The following is a 16,040-nucleotide window of genomic DNA, read 5'->3' on the forward strand; positions in this document are numbered from 1 at the left end:
CCTAGTAAAGTAGTGCTACACGTACTCAGTGCCTGTAAATTCAACGCTACCATTGGGCCCGCAGACCTTGTTGTGCGACCCATTTATGTAGTCTTTTTAAACATGTCTCAGGCCTGCCATTGCAGCCTGTGTGTGCAGTTATAAACTTCCATTTCAACCTGGTAAACTATGCATTTTGCTAGGCTTAAATCTTCATTTTTAATACATAGAAGTCCTAAATAAACCCTAGAGCAGGGTGCATTGTAAATAAATTATTGAACATATGTCTAAGTTTTACTTTGTCCTGATAAAACTCCCAAATTTGAGATTCACAAATGCAACTCTAGATCACTTGGGGTAACCTAATTACATTTATTAGGTGATAGCTCTTTTTTGGAAAGAGGTAGGAAAGTCATATTTGATGTCTGGGAAATTGTGATTTAAAACCCTCTTTAATGAGAAGTCAGATATTAGGTCCCAAATCTGAAAATGCCAGTTTTAGAAAGTTGGCATTTTCTTGTCCTAACCATTTGGGGCCTGCATCCCATTCCCTGCAAACCTGCCTCAGACATGCCATTGCAGCCTGTGTGGGCAGTTGTGAATTGCATTTTCACCTGGCAAAATATACCTTCCTTCCTTTTCCTTCCTTTTCAATACAGATAAGTCATCCTAGGGTAGGCCCTAAACAACCCGCAGGGCAGAGTGCAACTCATTAAAAAGTAGAACATGCACTTTTAAGTCTGTCCTGCTAGTGAAAAACTCTTACATTAATTTTTTCACTATTGCAAGACCTACCTCTCTTATAGGATAACACTGGAGTTACCTTATTACATTTAATATTGATATCTTCCAAATGGAACAGATTAAAAGTTCATGATTAGCATCATTAGAATTGTAATGAAAACTCGTCTTTTATGTTGAAGTCATATTTTTCATTATAGTTGTGAAAATGCCACTTTTAGACAGTCGGCATTTTCCTGCCTTAGCCATTTAGTGCCTGCTGCTTGTCTTTAGGTCACATGACTGGGCATGGTTGGCTTGTTTATTCTTCCTACACAGCCACACATACAGTAAAGAGCTTACGTGTGCCTGGATGGGCTCTTAATGGCAGGATGGGAGGATAAAGCTGGGCGCAGCTCTACTTACATTGGAATAGGTTGTGCCTTGCCTTCACAGAAAGGATTGCAGTCTCCTGTAGTTAGTCTGGAGTCAGGGCAGGAGAGGCAGGAAACCTGAGCCCATCAAAGGGAATCCTCTAGACGTTTCTCCCACTTCAAAGGAGGCACCAGTTATAAATGTTGGACCTCAGACATTAACTCTTCAGTACTCTTCTGGACCTGTGGAAGAGTCTGCCAGGAAGAAGAACTGCTGTGTTTTTTTAAGGACTGCTGCTCTGTTGGACTGCTGTCCTGAAAGACTACTGCCTGCTGTGCCGACATGCCACATGCTGCCCTCTTGCCTGGGTGAGAAGGACTGGACCTGCAACTTGTACTTGTAACCAGCACCTAAACTCTGCAACTGTGAGTTCTACCCTGCCAAGTGGTTCCCCCCAGTCCTGAACCCCTGCCTTGGAATACGCTGCCTAGAGATGCTCTGCCAGCCTATCTGTGAATCCTGCAGAACCAATGTATCTCCTGTGCTTCGCGATGCAGCCCCGAGCAGAACCACCTCTGCTGAGAGAATTCTTCCAGGACAACGACTTCGCATTGACCTTGCAGCCCTCAACCTCATCAGAACTACCACTGTATGACACCCCCGAAGCAGGCCCTCGCAACGCAAGCCCAAGTGGGTCACTATCGCCAACCCACTCTTTAACTATTGTCCTGGTCCAGGGCTACCAGGTATCCGGAGTTTGTACTTTGTGCTTGTTGGTGTTATTTCCTCTTAAATCTTTAAAACTGTGCATCTTGGTCCTATTGATTGGCTTTTTGTCATTTTGGTACTGTTCTATTTATTAAAGTATACTCAATTTTTCTAATCTTGTGTGGGATCCTTTTTGTGTTGTGTTTTCACCTTGTTACTGTTTGAAACATTGCACAAATAATTGACACATTGCCTCTAAGTTAAGCCCGACTACTCTATGCCAAGCTACCAGAGGGTAGAGCACTGGTTAATTTAAGGTTTGGTTGTGACTCCACGCTGACAAGGCCTGTGGTTCCTGCTTAAGCAGGGTTTCACCCCCTCAACCAGTAATCCATTTTCTTACAGTAGGTTTCCAGCTCAGGAGTGACTGCTTAGCACAGTGAGTCTCCATTTAAAACAGGTTCAAGAGGTCGCTATGAGTTAATTCTTGCTGTGGGGACAGAGGGCAGCATGCGGGGGAAAGGGGACTGGTAGGGCAGAGCAGGGCATCCAAAGTCTCACTCAGCATATCTCTTTAATTTTCTTTTTCTGCATGACCACACAGTGAAAATAATCTTACGGGTGGCAGGTCTGCTGCTATATCGTGAACTATACAACATGAGGCAACAAACTGTCAATGGTGTGTACATTAAAGTCATGTTTATGTAGACTTTAGGAGTCTGATTAGTTGGATTTTTGCAGTAACTCCTTCTACCGCACATATCGCAATTAGGAGTTTGGTGGGTAACACCAGCGTGCCCCTGTTTTCCTCTTATAAAATTATTGGGTGGGAAATGCCCGATAATTATGGGGACATGTGGATTTTCATACATTAAGCACCAAAATCTTCATGTTAGTCCCAGTTTTTGGAAACAAACATGTAATTGAGAGCTAGTTCTAAGTGAATTTCGACACAGAGGACTTGAAATTTCTTAATTAGATCCTTAGTGGCATATTTACAAGAAAGTGGCGCATCATCTATGTTGCGCCACTTTTCCTGTGCCCCCCCCATCCACCGGAACCTAACAATACCATGGCTGCGCCATATTTACAATACTGGGCACCATAGCAGTCGTTAGCAAAATAGTGTCAAGCTTTTTGTTGCTATTGTAGCGCTTTGCTACACTTGCGTCAAATGTTTTGACACTAGTGCAGAAAAGCACAGGGAGGCCCATTGAATATGATGGGTGTGTCATTTTAACGCCTCCTCTGAGCAGGTGTTAAAAATGATGGACAAATTGGCACAGTGAAATATTGTACATTTTACTGCACCATTTTTTCAGGCCTCCCTGCGCCGGAACGCCTCCCTTGCATACATTATGCCTAACACATAATGTGGCGCAAGGGGTCACAAAGTGGCACAATGCAAGCATTGCACCACTTTGTAAATATGGCATGGCAGAAAAGCCACTTTAGCGCCACCTTAACGTAAAAAAAAATAATGCTCTGGTGGCAGTAAGGTGGTGCAAGGGTATTGTAAATATGCCCCTAAGTCTTGCCTACGGAATGGACAGTGAAGTCTACTTTTCTGTAATCTGAACATATAGTCATTGAAGTTTCTAATGTGTTTGTGTGCTATCTTGTGCTTAATTTCACCTTGGTTTACCGGATTTTGCATTGCTGCATGAATCTAGTCTTCAAAGGATTTGCCTTACCCGTGCTAAACTTGTTTAATTAAATAAGTGCAGGGACCAAAAGTTTTTCTTAAGACCCTGTTGCAGTCATTGAGAATACCAGGGTTGCCAAATACTTAGCTGCTCAGCCTTACTTAAAACTCATGCCCCCTTTCTTCCTCCAGCCTACACTTCCTGTCTTTTAACTCTCCCTTCCAAGTCCATTTTTTATCCCTTTCTTCCTTTGTCACTTTTTTCTTTCTCCCTTTTCTACCTTGAGTTCTCTCACTCTTGGTCAAACCCTGAAGATGAAAATACGTCAATGGGGCATATTTAATAGCCCCTAATGCCACCTTAGCACTGCCGTAGCGTCATTTGTTTTTAGGCTCAGGTGGCGCTAAAGTGGCTGTTTCCACACGCCATATTTACAAGTGGTGCAATGAACTTCATTGCGACACTTTGTAAACCCTTGCACCACATCATGCCTGCACCAGGCAATATGCATGCAACAGGGGCATTCTAGCACTAGGATGCCGACAAAAATGGTGCAGTGAAATTTAAAAGATTTCACTGCGCCATTTTTGGTGTCATTTTTAACGCCTGCTTAGAGCAGACACTAAAATGACGCTCCTATGGAAGCCTAGGGGCCTCCTTGCACTTTGCCACACTAGCGTCAATAATTTCAACGCTAGTGTAGCAAAGTGCCACAATAGCGCCAAAAATGTTGATGCTATTGTGCTAAAGTGCGCCATGGTGCACCTTATTATAAGTACGACGCAACCATGGTGTCGTTAGGTGCCGGGAGGGGGTGCAGAAAAAGTGACGCCTCAGCTCTGATGCGCCACTTTTTCTTAAATAAGGGCATATGTGTCTAAAAATGAGTGACGGTTCCCAACACTGCCAACGACTGCACATATTAATCACAGGCACTGTCTACAGTGGATGAACCATTGCCCTTCACCTGCCTCTTCTTTGCATGTGTTACTGCAGCATTCCTTGTTTAGGGTTCTGTCTAAATTGCATTATTGACTAATCACTTACATGTGGGCCTTGAAATGAGAGATTTATTCAGTTTCTATTCAGATTGTTTAAATAGATCCTAAAGAATGGTCAAGAAGTTATAGAAACCTATTTTATATATTTTCAGGCATGTTTCGAATATTCTTTCACATCTTGGAAGCCCCATGAAAACATTAAACACGACATCCCTGATGCCAAAAAACTGTCCGCAGCCATCTCAAAGACAATCTCCAAATGGACCACAGTTCCAAGGCGTCTCAAACAAGACCTACTCGCCGTTCGAAAACCAACCGGCGCAGCAGGCCCCACAAGGTACAGTCTGTCGTTCATATTCAGTTTTTAAGTATCCATTAAGTTTACTGTTGTTGTAGTGTACTAGTCAGTGATGTTAATAATTAAATTAAAAGTAATTTCGTGTCAACAGAAATTGTATCAACATTCTGTCAACTAAATATGGTAAGAGGGCTTTAATTTCGGAACAGTATGGGGCATATTTATACTCTGTTTGCGCCGGAATTGCGTCGTTTTTTTTTACGCAATTCCGACGCAAAACTAACTCCATATTTATACTTTGGCGTTAGATGCGTCTAGCGCCAAAGTCCATGGAGTTTGCGTCATTTTTTAGCGTGGACACCTACTTTGCGTTAATGATATGCAAGGTAGGCGTTCCCGTCTAAAAAATTGACTCCGAGGCATGTGCGCCGTATTTACACTCCCGGGCAAAATTCACGCCCAGGAGGGGGCGGGTCAAAAAAAATGACGTACGCGCGCTTTTGCGCCATTTTTTAGCGCCTGGACAAGGCAGGCGTTAAGGGACCTGTGGGCTCGGAAGGAGCCCAGAGGTGCTCACCCATGCCCCCAGGGACACCCCCTGTCACCCTTGCCCACCCCAGGAGGACACCCAAGGCTGGAGGGACCCATCCCAGGGACATTAAGGTAAGTTCCGGTAAGTATTTTTTTTTAAAAAAATTGTGGCATAGGGGGGCCTGATTTGTGCCCCCCTACATGCCACTATGCCCAATGACCGAAGTCCCCTGGGCATGGCCATTGGGCAAGGGGGCATGACACCTGTCTTTGCTAAGACAGGAGTCATTTCTATGGGGGTTGGGAGTCGAAAAAAATGGCGCAAATCGGGTTGAGGCGAAAAATTTGCCTCATCCTGACTTGCCCCATTTTTTGGCGCCCAAGCTCCATATCCCCCTACGCCGGCGCTGCCTGGTGTACGTCGTTTTTTTTCACGCACACCAGGCAGCGCCGGCGGCTAACGCCGGCTAACGTCATTGATTAAATACGGCGCCCGCATGGCGCTTCAGAATGGTGTTAGCCAGCGCTAATTTTTTTGACGCAAAACTGCGTTAGCGCAATTTTGCGTCAAAAAGTATAAATATGGCCCTATATGTCTACTTTGAAAGATGGTTAATCGAAGCCTTGGATGGCTTGAATGGAAGTAGTTGTGATACCAATTCTGAGGGTTATAACCGCTCTTTATGCCAGTAACGCAGCTAAAGTAATATACGGCTCGGCCAGTGGCCTAACAAAGGCCCCCGCAGCCCCTGCGGTGCAGTGGCCCCGACCTCCAGGCGGCCCCCTAAGCACAGTGACTTGGCATGAGAGCTCCTGAGTGAGTCCAGAGGGGGCCCCTTCCATGTACTTTGCAGGGGGCCCCCCTCAAGTTTCGTTATGACAGTGGGCTACCTGGGCGAGTGAGCAAAACATTACCAATTGGAAAAGGTGCAAGACGGGGCTGTGTAGCGCCCCCTTTGCTCTTTAGTCTTTTGTGTAAATGACGTGGAAGGCTACACAATGGACCCCCCCCGGTGTTCCTAAAACTGGTGGTCTAGTGTCCCAATCTTGCTTAACTCTGATGACGTGATTTTACTGAGTAGCAATGAGAAGACGATGCACAAAGTATTGGAATGATTTGAGCCTTATTGTCATGATAAGCAATTAGCAAAACATTGTAAAAAACAAAGGTAATGTCATTAAAACCGCCACCAAGGCTGAAAAGGCAATTAATGGTATAAGGGAACCAAATTGAGAACATTGAACACTTTGATTAAGGAAAGGGGTAAGTATCGAAAGGGGCAAGTATCGAAGGCTATCTCCACTCTACTGCAAGCAGCAAGGGCTTTGCTTGAATGAAGGGACCTTATGATGGATGCCACATGGTGGCACTCTTTGTGTAATGTAAACATAAGCAGAATAACAGTAGATTATTTCAATATGCATTTAAAACAACTAATACAGGCTGCCAAGCCATTCTTATAGCTTGGGGGCCTTGAACAGTCTGAATCGTCAGACTTGTGGCAGTGTGCTGTGTTGGTACTTTCATTGGCAGAGCTGATAGTGGCAATGGGTGGTACAAGCTGAGGTGGCATCCTGAGGAGGGTTCTTGGCCCTTATGTTTTTTACAAATTAAGCAGTGGGCTATCGTAATCTGCATGTGTTACAAGTAGTTGAAAAAAAACTTTTTAAGGGCTTTGTTGAGGCTTGGGCCTGGCACCCCCCTACTAGCACTACTTACTGAGCTCGGTCATGCTATGATAACAGACCTGCTGAGATTAAACCAGTACTGTTCTGAATTAAGCTAGTCAGATATCTAAATGTCTCTCCAAGTTTGAGGATGGTTGAGTAAACAGCGAGCTGTGGTAGTACATTTAAGAAAACCGCTAGCAGATCTACAACTAGGCCACCTTTGGGCAGATGCAGGCAAAGTTGGTCCTGATGCACTGGAATTGGTAAAAGAACGATACAAGTTGATGAAGTGAGATCTTAGATTGGCTAAACTAAGACCAGGGAGCATAGTGTTAGCCTGTTTTAATCTCAAAATGGAAGCTGGACCTAACAAGGACTTGCATCTGCTCCCACCTGAGGTGAAACACACCTGGTATGTTAAGTTCAGGTTGTTTTTTTCCACCAAGAGAGTGTCTGTTAAGATGTGCAATGCTAAATGGGGGGTGGGAATACTGGGGCCCATTGATGAGGCCGTTTGCGTCGCTCTTGCACCATGCAACGAGGTCCACAGTGTTTATTTGTTGTATTGTACCATATTCATAAAAGAGCACCGAAACTGGCTTTTGCTGCTATTTAGGTTCTAATCGATCAATACAATCAGGGTTGCACTGGACCTTTGTTACAGGACAGAGAGGCCGGAATGTCTAAATCTGTACCCTCATATTTATGGGTGATAATATGGTCCCTGGTTAGAAATATTTGAGTAGTAAGAAAAATTAAATTGCCTGTCTAATTTTAATGAGTAATAGCTACCTTCATTTGTTGAAGTATTTAGGGAATTTATGCTCCTGGGTTTCATACCCGGCAGCACTTTAGCACTTTTTAAGCACAATCAGTTGACGGCACTTTATTTCACTGAACTTCTGAATGGGAACCCTTTTAGGAATAACTGTAGTTCAGAGCCCAAAGGCACCCTGGCTCAAGGCTGCGCGGTTTACATTGATTTTATGCTGTATGGGCTCCAATCTCTAAGAATAAGCGGACAGAGCTACTGCTGTTGCATGTTATCCAAGTATGAATGTTTTACTTAGCTGCTATTGTGATATGACACCATTTGCTTGGTTTGGCATCTGAGATGATTTTTTATGTGACTGTAACCTCAAAAAGTAATCATTGGGTCCTGTATTCCGCACAGACATTAGCACTTATTAGTTCATAAGTACGGTTTAGTTTGTATTACATTAGGGCGATAACATATTATGATACTGTCTGCCTGTTCAGGCACGTGAGTCGTTTTCATTTGTAACTATAACAGCGTTCAACGTATATCATGTACTTTAATTATCTTTTTACAATGATTGCAAGGCACTTTTGCTGGAACAATAAAGAATTAAATAGAGCATATGTTTGTGTGTTTTATATATATACATACATAGATATATATATGTATATGTATACACACACACATATATATATATATATATATATAAAAATATATCTATATCTATATATATATATATATATATATATATATATATATATATATGCTTTCTTTGAAAGATGAAGTATTAAGGCCCTGCTTACAAATGGGTTAGACAATTCCAACACCTCTTCAAATTCTTCTTTGCCCAGGTAATGCAATTATAGCTTGTGCGAAGTTTACCTCATATGGTAAGGTGCGGGGTGCGGTAAAGTCTGCACCCCTACAATTTTCCCCATGTTCTTATTGTCAGGTCAAACCCTAGTGAAAATGGCAGGTAAACTTTTGGACATGTGGGTTTTGGTAAAGAAAGCACCAGATTCCAAGGGCTATGCCCAATTTTGAACAGAAGACTGGAAGTAATTATCACACATCCGATTTTACCGGATGTGATAATCTCTCCCCCCCAGAACACAAGTAATCAGGTTCTGAAGGTATTGAGGAGTATATTTGTGCGCCTCCCAGCTTCTTCTGATGCGTTATGTCTCAGATATGGCCTCAGTTATGTGAATACAGGTTTGTATTGTATACCCATAAGGCTGACTGTGTTTTTGTAATACCAACACTATTAATTTGGATATAAATATAGGAAGAGGAAGCAAGCACACATATAGCGGGCCATCACAGGGGATCCCCATAACGTTATTGTTGATGGCCACAATTGACCCACCTCACCACCCTAAGTTCATGCTTCTGCAGTGAACAATCCATAGTATGTTCCACAATTCCCCCATATCTTCTGGTGTTTCCTACGCTACCTAAGGCTAAATAAATTAGCTCCTCAAATTTTGGGGAGTGGTCCATGTGTAACCTCCATTCCCTCAGGGAGGGAGAATCCGTTGACTTCAAGTATTTGGCCATGTCCCTTTTAGCATTAATGTGCTGACACCCAACAAGGCTCGGTCTGACTGTGCTTTATTGCATGCAACATGTACAGTACTGCACCGGCAAAGAAATAACCAAATATGCAGATGGGCAGAGGTATTGACCATTGATTGGCAGTGCTGGGTAAAGGTCCTGTGTTTTAGTATACTCACATTCATCCACCTATTTATCACACCTCACTCTCTTACTAGTCTCAGGCAAAACAAATGCGCCTTTATGACTTGAAGCCGGTATGTCAGAATGCTGGAAAAAGGAGCTCTGCTTGCAGTGTAGATATAACATTTATGAAAAAAACTCACAAGTAGACCTAGCACGTCTGAACGGAGTGTGATCGAGTGGGTAGGTTCCTGAGCACGCTTCTCTACAGTGAACTTTGCAAGTCTGCGAAGCGGCTCCATGGCACTCTAAGGGGCCCGTCAATTTCTAAATGATAGATCGGACAGATTCCTGATCCCCAATGTGAGATATATTTCCTATATATTGTTTTACATACTTTTTTGCTTACTCACTATAATAGTGAAACCACATAGGAATATTTTTCTAACACACACACATTCATGCATTCCTAAGGTAGATTAGGTTACCGAACCTGATGAATTGCCATTGACTGGCAGGAGCAGATAAGGCATGGAACATGTAGACCCCATTTTTAAGAACTTAAGGTCCATTGTTTGCCTGTAAGGTTCTCATCCTTGTTTTTAATCTTGGCATGTTTGTTTTCTGAACAATGAAGTCTGACAGTTATTTACCCATGGCCAATTTTCTTCACATCGCAATCTACCTCTCTCCCTTCTGAGTCAGGCGTAGGGCAGCCTAAAACCATTTAAATATTTGAGCATATTGAGTAAAACACCTCTAGCAAAGAGCCCCTTCCCAGGGCCTACTGGGCATTGCAGTGCCTGCCCAATGAGGAGCATGGCCTGATGATGAAGCATGCCAGGTCAGTGGGTGAGGGCTTGTGGATCCTAAAAAGGATGCCTTTTAAGCCACACCTATAATACCAACACCACAGTTGTGTTGGTTCACTCATATTGTGTGAACATCTGAAAAAAAAAAGGACTCACTCGCTGTCCCTGTAGCTATGCCTGATAAAACTCTCTCTCCCTCCATTACTGGGGGCATCTGTAACTGCATGGAGGGTTGAGTTTCCAGATGGAAACTTGGAGCTCCACTGAGAAATGACAAATAACTAAGAGAGTTAGTAGTTCTGGTCCCTTGTTCATTTCTCATTTCACTAGTGAAAAGTCAACTGGAATCTCAACCTACTGAAATACTTCTGATTGGTGTATCTACCAAGGATCTTGTAATTCCATTACCAGCAGACTCAAAATTACAAGGCTACTTTGTAACAAGGCTGTGAATTTTCTAGAGGGAATTAGCTATCCATGACATGTGCAATTGTCTGTTGTTTCTTTTATATCTTTACAAAAACTCAACAGCTATAAATTATCTACACCTAACATTCAGGGGGTTTTGTGTTAATTTGACTTAGACTCTACTGGTTTGTGTTTTGGTGAAAGAAGGAGCATGGATAACCTAAAGATCCATTTAATCACATAAAGCGTCTTGAGCAACTTCTAGTGCTTGAAATATCAGTGGCAAGGGCATGAAACTGAGAATCTCTGTTATTCTGTTTATAGATGTATCTATGTGCAAGTCTTGTAAAGTTCTAGTGTGTTGCCTCATGACCAGTTAGGACCACTAGGGGACCATTTGGTCTGGATGACTGAGATGAGTCAGTGCATTATTCTAACACATCCACTGGCCTAACTACACGACTCCAGTCAGCGGTTTCCACCTATTGTATACTTGGTGTCCTCTCCCCAAGAAGACACCTGGACAGGTAGTTGGGCAGACTCGGAGGTCAGTCTGTTTTGTCCAGCACCCAAAACAGAGCTTACATTAGTCTGCTAAGTTGAAATTTGAAGCACCATCTCCTCAGGATGGAGTTGCCCCAAACTTTCATACTATGAACAAAAAGGTTTCATGACAGTGCATTCATCAGATTTTTAGACTTCTGTATTGTCTGTGGCATTCTAAGCACTTCTTTTAAGGAGACCAGTGTGAACAATGTTTAGACATCATAGAATCAGAGATCCTCTGATTTTTACTTACAGTCTCTTAGTACAAATGGAAGCCGAGTTTTACTCTCATGAAAATGGAAGGGCTTTTACAAATCGTGCTGTTTTGGAGGAGGACCCTCATCATTCAGGCATTTACTAGCAATCCCAATCAAACGGGAGGTGTCTTTTTGTTAATAGGAACACGCTTCATGTAGGGATTTAAGACAAGAAGACAAAGTATCCTTGGCTCATTTGCGCCAGCTTCTTGTGCCCATGAGGCACTGTGATATTATGGTCTACAGATGCTTGTGCTGCCCCTTGTATAACACCAATCATGTCTGTGCAATCAAAAAGGGGTACTGCCTCATATGCAAGGTGGTGTGGCCCCACGCAAATGAGGGAACACCTTGCTTTTGTACCCCCCCCAGATTACAGATGCAGGCATGGAGACAAAGGAGCTGTCAGAAGGCACACTGACTGTGTACCTTGTGAAGTTGGTTAACAGTCAGTGTTCCACTCCAGGTCACCCTTTTGGGGGGGCAGGAGTCACAGAAATCCCCAGGCTTCCACCTGCAGGCAGGAGCTGTCATTCACAGCACCTGAATGCAGGGGGATATCTGACACCCTTGAAACACAGGCCAGGTTGCTACTTTCAGTGAAAGATAGATCTTGGCTTCAAACTGGAGGTCCTCCTTTCACTAATGTGCAGTCCAGTGTGCTAGCACAGGTTTTCTTGTGCACTTGGAATAACACAGTCACCTTAGTAGTGTGCACTGTCCCAGTCAGTCTTCACCCGGTGCAGCCAGATAAAGCTATACTGAGGTACAGCCTTGAAAAATGTGTCTTATTCATAATATAGACCCAGGATCAAGTGTCTGTGTGGATTAGGTAGATGCTTTTCAGGCAGAGACAGCTTCCCTTCAACCAGTGCAAGATGTGGGCAAACCATTCAGATATAAGTCTTGGGGCCACATGTACCGAATATAGGTTTTGCGACTCACAAATTGCAAGTTGCAAAACCTTATGTTCAACAGTGTCAATGATACTGCTTGCGATTCGCAAGGGGGTCCCAAATGACCTACCTCATGAATATTCATGAGGTAGGTCGCAATTAGCGACCCCGTTGGGAATCGCCGCCCTCACAGGGATGGTGGCCTGCTGGAGGCAGCTGACCACCATGTCTGTGACTGCTTTTAAATAAAGCAGTTTTATGTTTTTTAAATGCAGCCCATTTTCCTTAAAGGAAAACGAGATGCATTTAAAAAGATGTTTTCGCTGCCATTCACAAAGGGGAAGGGGTCCCATGGGGCCCCCTTCCCGTTTGCGAATGGGTTAGCACCAGTTTGAAACTGGTGCTAACTGCGATTGTTTTGTGACCGCATTCTCAGTCACAAAACAATCATACATTGGACTGCGACTCGCAATTAGGAAAGGAACACCCCTTCCTAATTGCGACTCACAAACCCTTTTTGTGATCCAGTAAATAGTTTACCAAATTGCAAAAATGGGTCTGTACATCCCAAATTGGATTTTGCATGTTGCAAACGGCCCGATTCGCCATTTGCGACTTGCAAAATGCTTTGTACATGTGGCCCTTGGTTTCTTAGAGCACAAATTCCTCTCCTACTCTGAGAAGTAGAAGTAGGCCATCCATGTGATTTTGATACTAGAGTTCATAAAGATAGACTGAATTGGTCTGAATGTGCTGCTATCTAACCCATTGGGGCATACCGCTGTCTATTTTCGTAGCAGATGAGAGCTTGCGATATCTGCTGTATGTAGTCAGATTGTAACAAATGTGTCCAATGCAAAACAATGCTGGATATTCAAACCCAATTCAAAACCAGGCCTTACAGAACCACTGTGGCATCCGCTGACTTACAATTTGGGAGAAATAATGCAACTGATGATCACTTGCTAAGTGTCAACAGAGAACCTCTGCAACTTATTCTTCGCTTGCCACTGTAAGGGATGGCCATAAGCAAACATGATGTTGCTCCTATTTTGTGGAGCTGTCTTGTTACTTTGGGTTATGGCAATTTTAGACAGTTCCTTGATAAAGGTGATTTCCAATCTGCCAGTACCTGGAGAGTTCTTCGTCATCTGTAATTATTTTCTTTGGATGTGGGGTGATTAGGGAGTGGCCGTGAGGTTCAGGAACCTCAACATGTTGGACAGTATCATGATCATGATTCAGTCTGTTGTAGCGTAGAGTTCTTTTTGCAGAATTGAAGCTTTCTCCTTTCTTATTTCCTGCTTCTTTCAGATCTTGACCAATGTTGACCAATACAATCATATATTGGTTTGCATGGAGGGTGGATTAGTAAGCAGCTCTGGTGATGGTGCTTCATTTTTGTTGGTATCGGTTGAGACCTTGCTGACCTTAGTTTCAAAGAAACCCCCCTCCAGATACTCATCAACGCTTTGATTTAATTGAAAGACTTCCAGTCTGCCATGAAGTTGAGGACTCCAGTCCAGTGTGCAGTCACTGCAGTGCTGACTGGCATTGCCAGTCCCGCCATCTTACCTCTCAGTCTTGTGTTTTTTTGGGGGGGGGCTTTGGTATGTGAGGCCAACTGCTAGTCCCCCAACCCAAGGGGTCGTTTGTGCTGACATTGTATGAGGGAGAACTACTGACTCTGTGTCTCGTGGAAACACCCTTTCCAGTTGCCTGTTGCAAGCCATTATTTCCAGTATATTTGTCAAATGGGTTCAGCAATTGAATGAGCCAAGCATGCAATCCCAGAACGCACTGCTGCGGCAATCAAGAACCAACTGATAGTGATGAGCAGCGCTCATGTTATGAGGTCACAGGGAACCTCAAATTAAATACTTTAAAATTGGGGATTGAGTAGTTGTTTATAATCAGGGCCTCTGGAATTATGCAGCAAGACAGGGCCAAATATTATGTCAGGGCCGAGTAAATTATGCTGCAAGAAAACACAAATTATGCGGCATAATAAGGCACATTTTGTAATAATATTACTTCATTATTTCATCATTTTTAAACTTGGTAACACTGCCTGGGTAGTGGTTGCACTTCAGTAGTGCCAGATTAAACACACAGATATAGCAATAAGAAACAGAAAGGTGACAAGCCCAGTTCCCCAAAGGGCCTTACAGCCCACACCAACACTTGTTGCTGCATTTTTTGTAACTTTTGAACCGTTTAGCTAGAAACTGTTTTTTTGTTTAAATATGTAGATTATGCGGCAGATGATCGATTATGTGGCAAATGCGACAAATCTATAATTATGCAAATATCGCCGCAGCAGCACAATTGCTTAATTCCAGTGTACCTGTTTATAATAAGTGTTTGCTGCCCCAACCCAGCAGACGTGTAATTTGCTTCGTTTCAATAACTGCTACAATCAGGGTTGGAAGAAGCATGAGAAGCAAAGAAGTGGCCACTAAACACAGGAATAATGAAAAAAGTCGCACAGATGATTTGTGTAAGTAAAAATAGGCTAATACACTAATGTTCGACATAATATTGAAAGAGAGAGAGCGTTAGCAGGTCAACAACTGTGGCAGATTTATGCCATCCTACCCAGAAGTACTATTACATTTCTGTAATGAGCTAAGTAACCCAAAACCACAAGAGGACATTTCAGCAATTTGTTTCTGAGGCAGAATTGACAGTCAGTTATAAACTGCTCACCTAAATATATACGTGCTCATATTTCACTTTGGTTTATGGTTTCTGCTTTTCTGGATTGTTAGATTGAGATCCGGTGCTTTCACGTTCACAATGTATTATTTTCTGTTAAGATTTGAGAAGGATGCCAGGCTAGCCGGTCCAGGAGAGGGTACCACGGAGAGGGTTCCTCGTAGTAAGCAATGAAATTGCATTGACACAGTGAAGGCGCGCACGAGTCACCGCAGGTTTTCAGCCAAAGCAATTCCAACAGTCTGGTTCATTTAAAGGCAAAAGTCGATACTGCTTCTCTTGTGTGCTCCACTGCGTCCTGCACAAACCCCACCGCTTCCCTCCTTGAACCCACCACCACCCGGCACTGCTTCCTCTTTCTCTCTCCCTTGCATCCCGCGCTGCTCTCTGGTACACCTTGTGCCAGGGCCGGCTTTAGGGCGGTGCGACCGGTGCGGCCGCACTGGGTGCCGACTTGGAAGGGGGGCACTGACCTCAGGGGAGGTGGCGCTGTGTTTAGCGATGGCTCGTGATTTAAAAGCACCTGCTGCACAGTTCCTTGTGCATCCAGCTTTCAGTCAGCAATGCAAAAAATGTCAAGATAACTCTTGTGATTAATGTTCCTGCTAGAGAGAAAAATCAGAGATTTGTCTAGTGGCAGTTTTGACTTCCCATAAAGTAGTGCAGAGGCTGAATATGCTGCTTATTTTATGTGGGTAGCTGAGTGGATTAGTAAAGTCAGCCTTTACCAGTGCTTTGAAACAAATGAATCTCAGAGAGTGACTGTGGAGAGGTGAGGGGCACTTTTCATGGGTGGTAGTGAGGGAATCTGAGGAGGAGGACGTGGGTCATGGGAGGGTGCTAAAAAAGATTGTCGCACTTGGCACCCCCAGTGCAAAAGCCGGCCCTGCATTGTGCCTCCCTTGCACGCTGCACTGCTGCCCCTTGCACCCTGCACTGCTCCTCTCTTGGATCCTATGCTCCTTTCTCCCTTGCATCTTGCCCTGCTCCACATTACAGCCTGTGCCATCCTGGCATCCTGCACCATTGCCCTC

At 43.7% G+C, this 16,040-nt stretch overlaps 1 protein-coding gene across 2 annotated transcripts in view; it reads left to right on the forward strand.

Annotated features, from left to right (window-relative positions):
* Positions 1 to 16,040, forward strand: part of GLIS1 (GLIS family zinc finger 1) — a 1,044,855-nt gene that overhangs the window by 972,494 nt on the left and 56,321 nt on the right. For both annotated transcript variants that reach the window (XM_069232645.1, XM_069232646.1), the window contains exon 9: positions 4,582 to 4,766. In XM_069232645.1, the coding sequence (XP_069088746.1) occupies positions 4,582 to 4,766 (185 nt within the window). The remainder of the gene's footprint in view (positions 1 to 4,581; positions 4,767 to 16,040) is intronic.

This window comes from Pleurodeles waltl, chromosome 4_2, assembly GCF_031143425.1.
Source record: "Pleurodeles waltl isolate 20211129_DDA chromosome 4_2, aPleWal1.hap1.20221129, whole genome shotgun sequence".
In the NCBI taxonomy this organism is placed as follows: domain Eukaryota; kingdom Metazoa; phylum Chordata; class Amphibia; order Caudata; family Salamandridae; genus Pleurodeles; species Pleurodeles waltl.